Genomic DNA, 11,275 nt, shown 5'->3' with positions numbered 1-11,275 from the left:
TGCTTATGTGGTGCTGGGGAATCGAACCCAGGGCCTCATGCATGCAAGGCAAGCGCTCTACCACTGAGCCACCTTCCCAGCCCCTAGGCAATAGTTTTCAACTGTGAAATTATTTTTAAAATATAATAGTAAGCAAGGCATTGGGAAGCTTTTATTTCTGAAAGATAAAATTGAAATTCTCAGAATAAGCAGCATCTTCCTGTAGCATGCTTAGATTACCTAGCATGGCAGTATTTAATAAAAAAATTTTTTTTCTGGGAGCGGGGCACTGGTGGTTCACATCTGTAGTCCTAGCTACTCAGAAGGCTGAGATTTGAGGACAAGGTTCAAGGTTAGCCTACTAGACAAAACTGAGAGGCTCTTATCTCCAGGTAGCCATGAAAAAATTGGAGTTTTTTGGAGATGTGGCTCAAGTGATAGATTCCTGAGTTCAAGCCTCAGTACCAGCACTAAAAGTAAATAAATAAACAAATGTTGGAGAGGTGTATGTTGTCACAGGAATTGGCCTTTGACTGGGTTCACACTTATTTATACTTATCAGACTATCACTCCACTTAGAGCTTACACTTGCCTCTCTCTCACCAAACACGCAAACAAATCATTCCATGTATAGATCCTAGGTCAATTCAGAATCTGCTACAGGACATTTTTCAAGCACAGTATATAACCACAGCTATATAAACTATATAAGCTACCTGCAAAAGAGAAGAAAATGTGCAGTAGCAGGAGAAAGCGTGGCCCATGCCTGTAATCCTAGTTAGTCCAGGAGACTGGGTTCAAAGCCACCTGGGGCAGGAAAGTCTCAAGATTTTTATCTCCAGTTAGAGGTATAGCTCAAGTGGTAGAAGGCCAGCCTGCTAGCTTCACTAAAGTCAAGGAATGTTTTTTTCCCTAAAGAAAAATTACTAAACCCTGGGGTCCATGAATCTGACTTAAGTTTTTGACTATTCTGTCTTGTCTTTAATAGGTTGGGCAGGGTACTGTCTGGGCCTCTAAGGAATAGGAAAATAAAAATTGTCAAGGGAAATGTTAAGTAGCTCCCCAAGTCCTTTTGAAGATATTTATAAGATTACAAGAATAATTGTTACCTTTCCTGAGATGGGCTGTGGCCAGTAGGATTTAATAGCTGCCTTCTGTTTTGGAAAATTGGAAGATTAGCTGTAGTTATATCCAGTAAGCTAAATGTCAGTCTCCCCATCAGAAGTTAAGGTTCAGTACCAAAGTGTCACTAGTTTTTAACTGTAATTCCTTCCAGGGAATTCCTGAATTTTCCAGGAAGTTGACACAAGATTAGAGCATAATTTTAATATTCTGCATTCATTTTAATTTTGTTTTGTTTTAGTTCTGAGCAAGACAAAGAAGAATGGATCAAGGTAAGCTTGACTTCTGTTTTCATTTTGGCAATTTGTGGTGCACACATGTACACATGTTGTTTAGTATATTGTCATCAGAACAAGTTCATTGAACTTCAAAGATTATTCCTATCATAAGTATTTGTTTAACAAAGTGTGTTCACTTCATTTGTGTGGGCACTTTAATGTGTGCTTTGAATTTTGTTTCTATTTTAGGCCCTTCAGGAGACTATTGATGCTTTTCATCAGAGGAATGAAACCTTCAGAAATGCAATTGCAAAGGATAATGACATTCACTCAGAGGTTTCTGTAAGTAGAATGTGGAATTAATTTCATTCTCTTTTTTTTCTTTTTTTGTCAATTGTGGTTCAACTTTAACTCAGGGCCTGGGCACCATCCCTTAGCTTTTCTATTCAAGGTTGGCTCTCTACCACTGGAGCCACACCTCCACTTCCAGCTTTTTGCTGGTTCATTGGAGATAAGAGTCTCACAGACTTTTCTGTCCAGCTTAGCTTCAGAGGACAGTTTTCAGATCTCAGCCTCCTGAGTAGCCAAGATTATAGGTGAGAGCCACCAATACCAAGCAAAACTACTTCAAAGAACTATGTAGGAATGATCATCTTTTTCTAATCAAATTCAGTCTTGGGGCTGGGAATGTGGCTTAGTGGTAGGGTGCTTGCCTAGCATGCATGAAGCCCTGGATTTGATTCCTCAGTACCACATAAACAGAAAAAGAAGTAGCACTATGGGTCAAGTGGTAGAATGCTACTCTTGAGCAAAAGAAACTAAGGGACAGTACCCAGGCCCTAAGTTCAAGCCGCAGAACTGGCCAAAAAAAAAAAAAAATCTCAGCCAGGCACCTATAATACTAGCTACTCAGGAGGCTGAGATCTGAGGATCATGATTCAAAGCCAGCCTGGACAGGAAAGTCCATAACACTCTTTGGTTTGTTTTTTTTTGGGGGGGGTTCGGTCGTGGGGCCTGAACTCTGGGCCTGGGCGCTGTCCCTCAGCTCTTCAGCTCAAGGCTAGCACAGCACCACTTCCGGCTTTTTTCTTATGTGGTGCTGAGGAATTGAACCCAAGGCCTCATACATGCAAGGCAAGAGCTCTACCACTGAGCCACCTTCCCAGCCCGTCCATGACACTCTTATCTCCAATAAACCACCAGAAAACCAGAAGTGGCAAGGTGGTTCAAAGTGATGGAATGAATAAGATTAAGGACAGGGCCCACGCCCTGAGTTTAAGTCCCATGACTGATCAAAAATTAATTAATTAGGGGCTGGGAAGGTGGCTTAATGGTAGAGTACTTGCCTCGCATGCATGAGGCCTTGGATTTGATTCCTCAGTACCACATAAACAGAAAAAGCTTGAAGTGGTGCTGTGGCTCAAGAAGTAGAATACTAGTCTTAAGCTGAAGAACTAAGGGACAGTGCCCAGGCCCAGAGTTCAAGCCCCAGGACCGACAAAAATAAATAAATAAATAAATTTAATTGTTTTTTTCTTTAGACTGCAGAATTAGGAAAAAGAGCCCCAAGATGGATCCGAGATAATGAAGTGACCATGTGCATGAAATGCAAAGAACCCTTTAATGCCCTGACCAGGAGGAGACACCACTGTCGAGCTTGTGGACATGTAAGTAGCATTTCTTGACATTTTCTTAAAGCCATGAGTAATTATACAAGTGATAGAAAATTATCAACTTGGAAGCCTCCGGTTGGTGGCTCATGTCTATCTATGCCTGAAATCCTAGCTTCTCAGGAGACTGAGATCTGAGAATTGTTCAAATCTAGCCCTGGCAGGGAAGTCTGTGAGATTCTTATCTCCAGTTAGTTCACACCCCCTTTGAAATAAAAACAAAAACTGGAAGTGATACTGAGGCTCAAGATGTACAGCACTAGCCTTGAGAAAAAAAACAAACAAACTCAGGGACAGTGCCCAGTCCCTGAGTTGAAGCCTTAGAACAGTGACACACATTCTCAGTAACAACACAAGAGTTAAGTTATATAATGGGTCCAAATGCAGAAGGATATGCTGGGTAGAGCCAACTGCTTTTTCGTTTTGGGCAAACGTTGAATAACCTTAACTTCAATATTATATTTAGTAAAGAATGAAAAAGAATCATTAGCTGAAAATAAACCTAGAAGGAAAGGCATTGATGTAGACAGGGATAAGTGAGCTTACACAGAAATGTAGGTGCACTGGGTACCCATTAGGAGCCCCTGACTCCACATTTAAAGGGACGTAAATAAGCCAAACTTTTTTCTCTCATAAGATTCAACAATACAGGCAGGTATCAGGGTTTACCAGAGTAAGTATAATAAGCTGGGAACTGGAGGGGGTAACAATGCTGGACAAGAAATGCACTCATTGCCTTACTCATGTAACTGTAACCCCTCTGTAGAGCATCTTTACAATAAAATAAAAAAATAATAAAAAAAAAAGCTGGGAACTGAGACTGTGATCTGAGGATTACAATTTGAAACCCACGGGGCAAGAAAGTCTGTGAGATTCTTATCTCCAGTTAGCCCTCAAAAACCAGAAGTGGAGCTAAGGCTCAGCAGATAAAGCAACAGGCTGAAGCTAAAAAGCCAAGTGAGATCACAGGGCCCTGATATGAAGCCCCGAGTACTAGCACACTGGAGCAAGTCTGCCTCTTACATTTAATCTTTTTTTTTTTCTTGTCAGTGGTGGGGCTTGAACTTTGGGCTTGGACACTGTCCCTCAATTCTTCATATCAAGGTGAATGCTGTACTACTTGAGCTATAGCACCATTTCTGGTTTTTCTGGTGGTTGATTAGAGATAAGAAACTCATTATTTTCCTGCCCAGGTTGGCTTTGAACCACAGTCCTCAAATCTCAGCCTCCTGAGTAGTTAGGATTACAGGCATATGAGCCACCAGCCATCCAACTTATATTAAACTTTTTATCATTTATTTTATTTTATTTTTTTTTTTTGTCGGTCGTGGGGCTTGAACTCTGGACCTGGGCGCTGTCCCTCAGCTCTTCAGCTCAAGGCGAGCGCTCTACCACTTGAGCTACAACGCCACTTCCGGTTTTCTGGTGGTTTATTGGAGATAGGAGTCTCATGGTCTTTCCTGCCTGGGCTGGCTTTGAACCGCGACCCTCAGATCTCAGCCTCCTGAGTAGCTAGGATTACAGGCGTGAGCCAACAGCGCCTGGCTTAAACTTTTTATCATTTATTATTACCTGTAATTGTAACTGCTCAAGCCTTATTGTCTTTTAAATGAGATTATCCTTGTTTTTTAATTCAAGGTGGTTTGTTGGAAATGTTCAGACTACAAAGCTCAACTTGAGTATGATGGTGGAAAATTGAACAAAGTCTGCAAAGACTGTTATCAAATACTAAGTGGATTCACTGACAGTGAAGAAAAGAAAAAAAAAGGAATTTTAGAGGTATGAAAATGAAATATTAGGGGCTGGGAAGGTGGCTCAGTGGTAGAGCACTTGCCTTGCATGCCTGAGGCCCTGGGTTCGATTCCTCAGCACCACATAAGCAAAAAGAAAGCCGGAAGTGGTGCTGTGGCTCAAGTGGTAGAGCGCTAGCCTTGAGCTGAAGAGCTGAGGGACAGTGCCCAGGCCCAGAGTTCAGGCCCCACAACCGGACCCAAAAAAAAACAAAAAAAACAAATGATATACTAAAAGATTTTTAAAAACAAACAAAAACATGTTTAAGGCTGGTGGTGGCTCATGAATGTAATCCTAGCTACTCTGGAGGCTGAAAGCTGAGGATCACTGATTGAAGCTAGCCTGAGCAAGAAAGTCCTTGAGACACTTTTCTCCAATGAAAATCTAATCTCCAATTTGTCACCAAAACAAAACAGAAATAGAGGTGTGGCTCAAGTGGTAGACAGTTTTCCTTGACCAAAAGAGCTTAGAGACAGCCTCTAGGCCTTGAGCCCAAGTCCTAGGGAAATGGTGTGTGCACACGTGCGTACACACACACACACACACAAACATATTTAGTACATAGGTTTTTATACTGTGGATTTACTAATAAGAACAATTCTTTGGGGGTTGGGCATGGTAGTTTATGCCTGTAATCCCAGCTACTTAAGAGGTAGAGTTTGGGAAGATGGCAGTTTGTAGTCAGCCCAGACAAAGTGAGACCCCACCTGAACCAATCACTGGATGCCGTTGTACGTGTATAATCCCAGCTACAGAAAATATAAATATGAGGAGGGGCCGGGTGCTGGTGGCTCATGCCTGTAATCCTAGCTACTCAGGAGGCTGAGATCTGTGGATCGAGGTTCAAAGCCAGCCCGGGCAGGAAAGACTGTGAGACTCTTATCTCCAATAAACCACTCAGAAAACCAGAAGTGGTACTGTGGCTCAAGTGGTAGAGCGCTCGCCTTGAGCTGAAGAGCTCAGGGACAAGCGCCCAGGCCTAGAGTTCAAGTCCCACAACCGACCCAAAAAAAAAAAAAGTATGAGAAGGATTACGGTCCAGGCTGGCATAGGAAAAAAATGAGACAGTAATCCAAAAATAACTGAAACAAAAAGGACTAGGGGCATGGATCAAGTCATATAATGCCTGTCTAACAAGCACAGAACCATGAGCCAACTGCCTTGCCATCAAAAAGAGAAGGATAGGAGGGGGAGAAAGACAGACAGAAGGAAGAATGGAGTTCTTGGGGGATGAGATGTGGTAGTTTATTTCTAAAATCCCCAAATCAACAAGACTCCATCTCAACCAATAAACTGGGCATTATGGCACATATCTACAATCTCAGATACATAGGAATCAGAGGTAGTAGGATCACAGGATGTATATATAGATATAGATATATAGAGATACATATCATATATAATATATGATATATATATATATATATATATGATGGCTCACAACTGTAATACTAGCTACTGAAAATTGAGGATGACTGATTGAAGCTAACCCAGGCAGAAAAGTTTATGAGACTCCTATGTTCATTTAATCACCACAAAGCCAAAGTAGAATTGGAGATGTAGCTTCATGTAGTAGAGCATAAACCTTCATCAAAAAAAGCCAAGCAGGGTGAACAAATGCAGCAATTGTGCTCATTATTCACTATGACAATGAACTATACAACTTGTAGGTGAAGACTGGAGGGAAAAACTGGCAGAGAGCAAGGGAAAGGGTAACAGTGTCCAAAAAGAAATACACTCATTGTCTGACTTATATAACTGTAACCCCTCTGTACATAACTTTTATTATAATAATACAAAATTTTGAAAGCCAAGCAGAATCTTCCTTGAGTTCAAGCCCAAGTACTGACAATAATTAATTCAAGGTCCCATTATATAAAGACTTAAAGATAACTGGAATATGGTTCCATAGTTTAAAACAGTAACTGCAAATCTTTTTTTTGAAAAAAATCATCCAAAGAGACATTTTATACAAATATAGTGTACTTAGGGAGATTATAATAAAGTAGAATTGCTTCCCTGTCTTGGGCTTGTTGTATTAATTCTATTATATTTGTTTAGATCGAGTCTGCAGAAGTCTCTGGAAACAGCGTGGTGTGCAGCTTCCTTCAGTACATGGAGAAGTCAAAACCTTGGCAGAAAGTTTGGTGTGTGATCCCTAAGCAAGACCCCCTGGTGCTCTACATGTTTGGTGCCCCGCAGGTAAGTTAGCTGTAGCTATTTGAGGAGACAGAGGGAGGCCTGTGGTCAGTGGACACCAAGTCCTTCCATTGGTCTCAGACAGTGTTACCATGTCTCAATGGAAATAATGAGCCCCCAGGTGCCAACAGTGCATGGCTGTAATCCTCGTTCCTCAGAGGCTGAGATCTGAGGATCCTGGTTTGAAGCCAACCCAGGCAGGAAGTCTGTCAGATTCTTATCTCCAATTAACCACTAAAAAGCCAGAAGGAGAGGTGTGGCTCAAGTGCTAGAGTGCTAGCCTTGAGCAAAAAAAAAAAAAAAAATCTCAAGGACAGCAGCCAGGCCCTGAGTTCAAGCCCCGGAAACAGAGAAGGAAGAGAAGGAGAGAGGAAGAAAAGTAGGGAGGGAAAGAGCGAAGGGAATGAGCAGCTCAAATCAAGTTTGTTTGTTGCTTAAGTTAACCGAAAAAGTTTGTTTGTTGCTTAAGTTAACCGATTAATTTTTATTTTATTTTTTTGGTCGGTCGTGGGGCTTGAACTCTGGGCCTGGGCACTGTCCCTCAGCTCTTCAGCTCAAGGCGAGCGCTCTACCACTTGAGCTACAGCGCCACTTCCATCCGATTAATTTTTAGAGTCACTTTTTTTTCTTGAACTCAGAGTCTTGTGCTGCCCGTGAGCTTTTTTTTGCTCAAGGCTAGCACTTTTAACAGTTGAGCTAAAACTCGACTTCCTGCTTTTTGGTAGTTCATTGGAGATAAGGGTCTCATCACTTTCCTACCTGGGCTGGCTTCAAACAAAGATCCTCAGATCTCAGCCTCCTGAGTAGTTAGGATTACAGGCATGAGCCACCAGTGCCTTGCATTAGAGTTGCTGTTTTAAATTTTCTTTTTACTTTTGTCTGTCCTGGGCCCGAGCACTGTCCCTCAGCTCTTCCGCTCAAGGCTAGTGTTCTACCACTTGAGCCACAGTGCCACTTCCAGGTTTTCTATTGGTTTATTGAAGATAAGAGTTTCATAAACTTTTCCTGCCTGTGATGGCTTTGAACCATGATCCTCAGATCTCAGCCTCCTGAGTAGCTAGGATTACAGGCATGAGCCACTGGCGACTGGCCTGTTTTAAATTTTCTGTGGACCATTGGTCCCTGCTCTTATTCCTATATAGCACATTTGAGAAAAAAATGAGTTTAGTTAAAAGAAGGCAGTAAAGCACAGGGAGGAATAGAAGGAAAAACAAGTGTGTGTGTGTGTGTGTGTGTGTGTGTGTGTGTGTGTGTGTGTGTGTGTGTGTGTGTGTGTGTGTGTATGTATCTGTCTGTCTGCTGGTACTGGGGCTTGGATTCAGGTTATCTTCACTCTCACTCAGTTTTATTTACTCGAGGCTGGTGCTCTATCACTTGAGCCATAGCTCCACTTCTGGCTTTTTGCTGATTAAGTGGAAATAAGAGTCTTACAGCCTTTTCTGCCTAGGCTGTCTTCAAACCTTAGTCCTCAGCTCTCAGCCTTCTGAATAGCTAGGATTACATGCATGAGCCACCAGTGCTCTGTTACATGTTTTTCATTCTTTGTTGTTTCCTTACCCCTTTTTCTGTCTACAAATAAATGGTTGAGGGCTGGGGAGGTGGCTCAGTGGTAGAGTGCTTGCCTTGTATGCATGAGGCCCTGGGTTTGATTCCTCAGCACCACATAAACAAAAAGAAAAAAGCCGGAAGTGGTGCTGTAGCTCAAGTGGTAGAGCACTAACCTTGAGCTGAAGAGCTGAGGGATAGCGCCCAGGCCCCGAGTTCAGCCCCCACGACTGACCAAAAAACAAAAACAAAAAAAAACAAATAAATGGTTGAATGAATGAATCACTAGCTGCCATTAATGCCTGTTGGCTGAAAGCAAGAAGGTGCTAGTATTATTGTTTGTGGGTGCTTTTCCACTGCCAGATGGGCTGAGCCTGCTTTGAACAGCTGCTGATTTGGGGGCCAGTTGTCCCTGAGTGATGTGTCCAGCCTCATGGCCAGCTCAGGAATCCCAGGGTCCATTCCCAGTGTGCTTGGCATGGGAGGAGGGGCAGTAGCAGGGTTGCAGGACAAGGGGACCCCATGGAACTGGCTCATCCATGTGACACTGTGTATCTGTGGTTTGTTCAGGATGTCAGAGCACAGGCCACGATTCCCCTCCTTGGCTACATCGTGGATGATGTGCCCCGGAGCGCAGATCTGCCCCACAGCTTCAAACTGACCCAGTCCAAGTCTGCACACAGCTTCGCAGCCGACACTGAGGACCTGAAACAGAAATGGCTGAAAATCATCCTCATGGCCGTCACAGGTGAGACCCCAGAGGGGACCGAGGAGTATTTAGCCACGATGGAAGAGCAAACCGACCCCAAGAACAAATCCGAGTCCTGAACTTCAGGGGCAGCCAAGGCCCCAAGACATTCCTTAGCTCTCCTTCCTCGCCCCTTCGTGCGAAATAGAGGCTCATCATTGCAACTCCAGGGACACTGTTTTTCTCCGTCTGTGTCCTCTGAGTAAAGTCAATGTGCAGAGCCATTCTCTTGATACAATTTGGAAATAATGTGAAGAATGGAGTGTTTTCTTTTTGAAGTGAGCTATTCCATGAATGTGGACATTTGTCTGAAGGTTAGAATGGGCCACTTTGATTTAAGAAATCCCGGGCACTGGTGGCTCATGCCTGTCATCCCAGCTACTCAGGATCTGAATCATGGTTTGAAGCCAGCCAACAGAGGAAAGTGGGTGAGCTGCTGATCTCCAGTTCACTAGCAAAAAGCTGGAAGTGGAGCTGTGGCTCAAATAGTAGCATGCTAATCTTGAGAAAAGAGAGAAAGAGAGAGAGAGGCCCTGAGTTCAAGCACCAGTACTGGCACACACCCAAAAAATTCCTTCAGTGTCCTTTTCCCATTTAGGAACCTAAAACCGTTTAAAAGATATACCTCCTTGTTGCCATGGTGAAAAGTACAGGGACAGTTTAGGGTAGTGTATTAATTTATTTTGTTTATAAATCTCAAGCTGCATACATGATCTATGTTCTTTTAAAAAGAGGAAAAAGGACAGATTGTTGGTGTTCAGAGTTTTGACTTATTAAGAAAAGATAATTTTTTTTGTAGATGTACTCCTAAGAACACATCTAAAGCAAATAGCAATTGTCTGTATATAGGGGTAAAAAATAAATATATAACGTATACATGCTTAGCTCCTCAGCTTTAGGTGCACATCCTTCTCTATTTATTTTTTAAATAGAAAACACGTCTTATCTTGGAATAGAACAGTATTCTAAACTTCGGTCATGTTCTGTTGATAATATGTTTAATTGATTGGCCTCTAAGGGTATTGCTATTTTTTATAATAAGAAAAAGCAGTAATTTATGTGACATGGGATATATTAGTGAATTCCAACAGTATTTTTAGAGGACTATTTTTTTTCTGTGCCTATTTAAAACAGCCTTTCATAGAAGGTGCTATTAATACCTATTTAAATATATGATGAGGATTTAGTTAAGTGGTTCAGTCTTTATATTGAAATTAGAGTACATTTTAGTCTTGGGGTGGTCAAAGTCATATGGGTTATTTTACCTTTTATCATAATATAATGGTTGTAGTAGCTAGCATCGGCAATGTTCAAAAATTGTTTTACACTGGGCACCAGTGGCTCACGCCTGTAATCCTAGCTACTCAGGAGGCTGAGATCTGAAGACCAGGGTTCAAAGCCAGCCCGGGCAATAAAGTCCCTGAGACTCTTACCTCCAATAAACCACCAGAAAACCAGAAATGGCACTGTGGCTCAAACAGTAGAGCGCTCGCCTTGAGCTGAAGAGCTGAGGGACAGCGCCCAGGCCCAGAGTTAAAGCCTCACGACTGGGAGAAAAAAAAAAAAATTGTTTAACCAAAACTTGAACTGCATGCAACACCTGAGCTTACACAAAGCTGAGACATATGGGACCTTCATTTCTTGTCATATTTTCCTTTTCTCATAAAGCTGTTATGCCTGGATAAATAAGGAGTACAAACAATGAACACTTAGGGTAATTTGTGGGCCTATTCCTCTGGCAGATACTAAACAAAGTTCACACGCCATAAGCCATTCTTGGGCAGGGTATGGTAGGCAGCTAAGAAAGGAAAATGTGGTAAACCACCTCAGAGAAAAGAGAGAGAAAAGCAATTTTGAAAAGGAACATTTTAATGACAGGTTTTCAGGAGTATAAATGATTGAAGAAAATATGGTGGATTATTTTTTCCCCTTTTTATCCTCTGGAATTTCAGTAGACAAATTAGGTTTTCTTGACATGAAGACTGATCTTCCTTATACTATAG

General features: G+C 42.1%; 1 protein-coding gene across 1 annotated transcript in view; it reads left to right on the top strand.

The window, feature by feature from the left end:
* Positions 1-9,521, top strand: part of Fgd4 (FYVE, RhoGEF and PH domain containing 4) — a 111,808-nt gene extending 102,287 nt beyond the window's left edge. The window contains exons 14-19 of the mRNA XM_013033410.1: positions 1,343-1,373; positions 1,569-1,661; positions 2,861-2,986; positions 4,628-4,768; positions 6,842-6,982; positions 9,095-9,521. Of these exons, the coding sequence (XP_012888864.1) occupies positions 1,343-1,373; positions 1,569-1,661; positions 2,861-2,986; positions 4,628-4,768; positions 6,842-6,982; positions 9,095-9,352 (790 nt within the window). The 3' untranslated portion in view covers positions 9,353-9,521. The remainder of the gene's footprint in view (positions 1-1,342; positions 1,374-1,568; positions 1,662-2,860; positions 2,987-4,627; positions 4,769-6,841; positions 6,983-9,094) is intronic.
* The last annotated feature ends 1,754 nt before the right edge of the window (positions 9,522-11,275 follow it).

This window comes from Dipodomys ordii, unplaced genomic scaffold, assembly GCF_000151885.1.
Source record: "Dipodomys ordii isolate 6190 unplaced genomic scaffold, Dord_2.0 Scaffold167, whole genome shotgun sequence".
In the NCBI taxonomy this organism is placed as follows: Eukaryota; Metazoa; Chordata; class Mammalia; order Rodentia; family Heteromyidae; genus Dipodomys; species Dipodomys ordii.
Note: the sequence above shows the minus strand (reverse complement) of the source record. Positions and strands in the feature narration are given on the sequence as shown.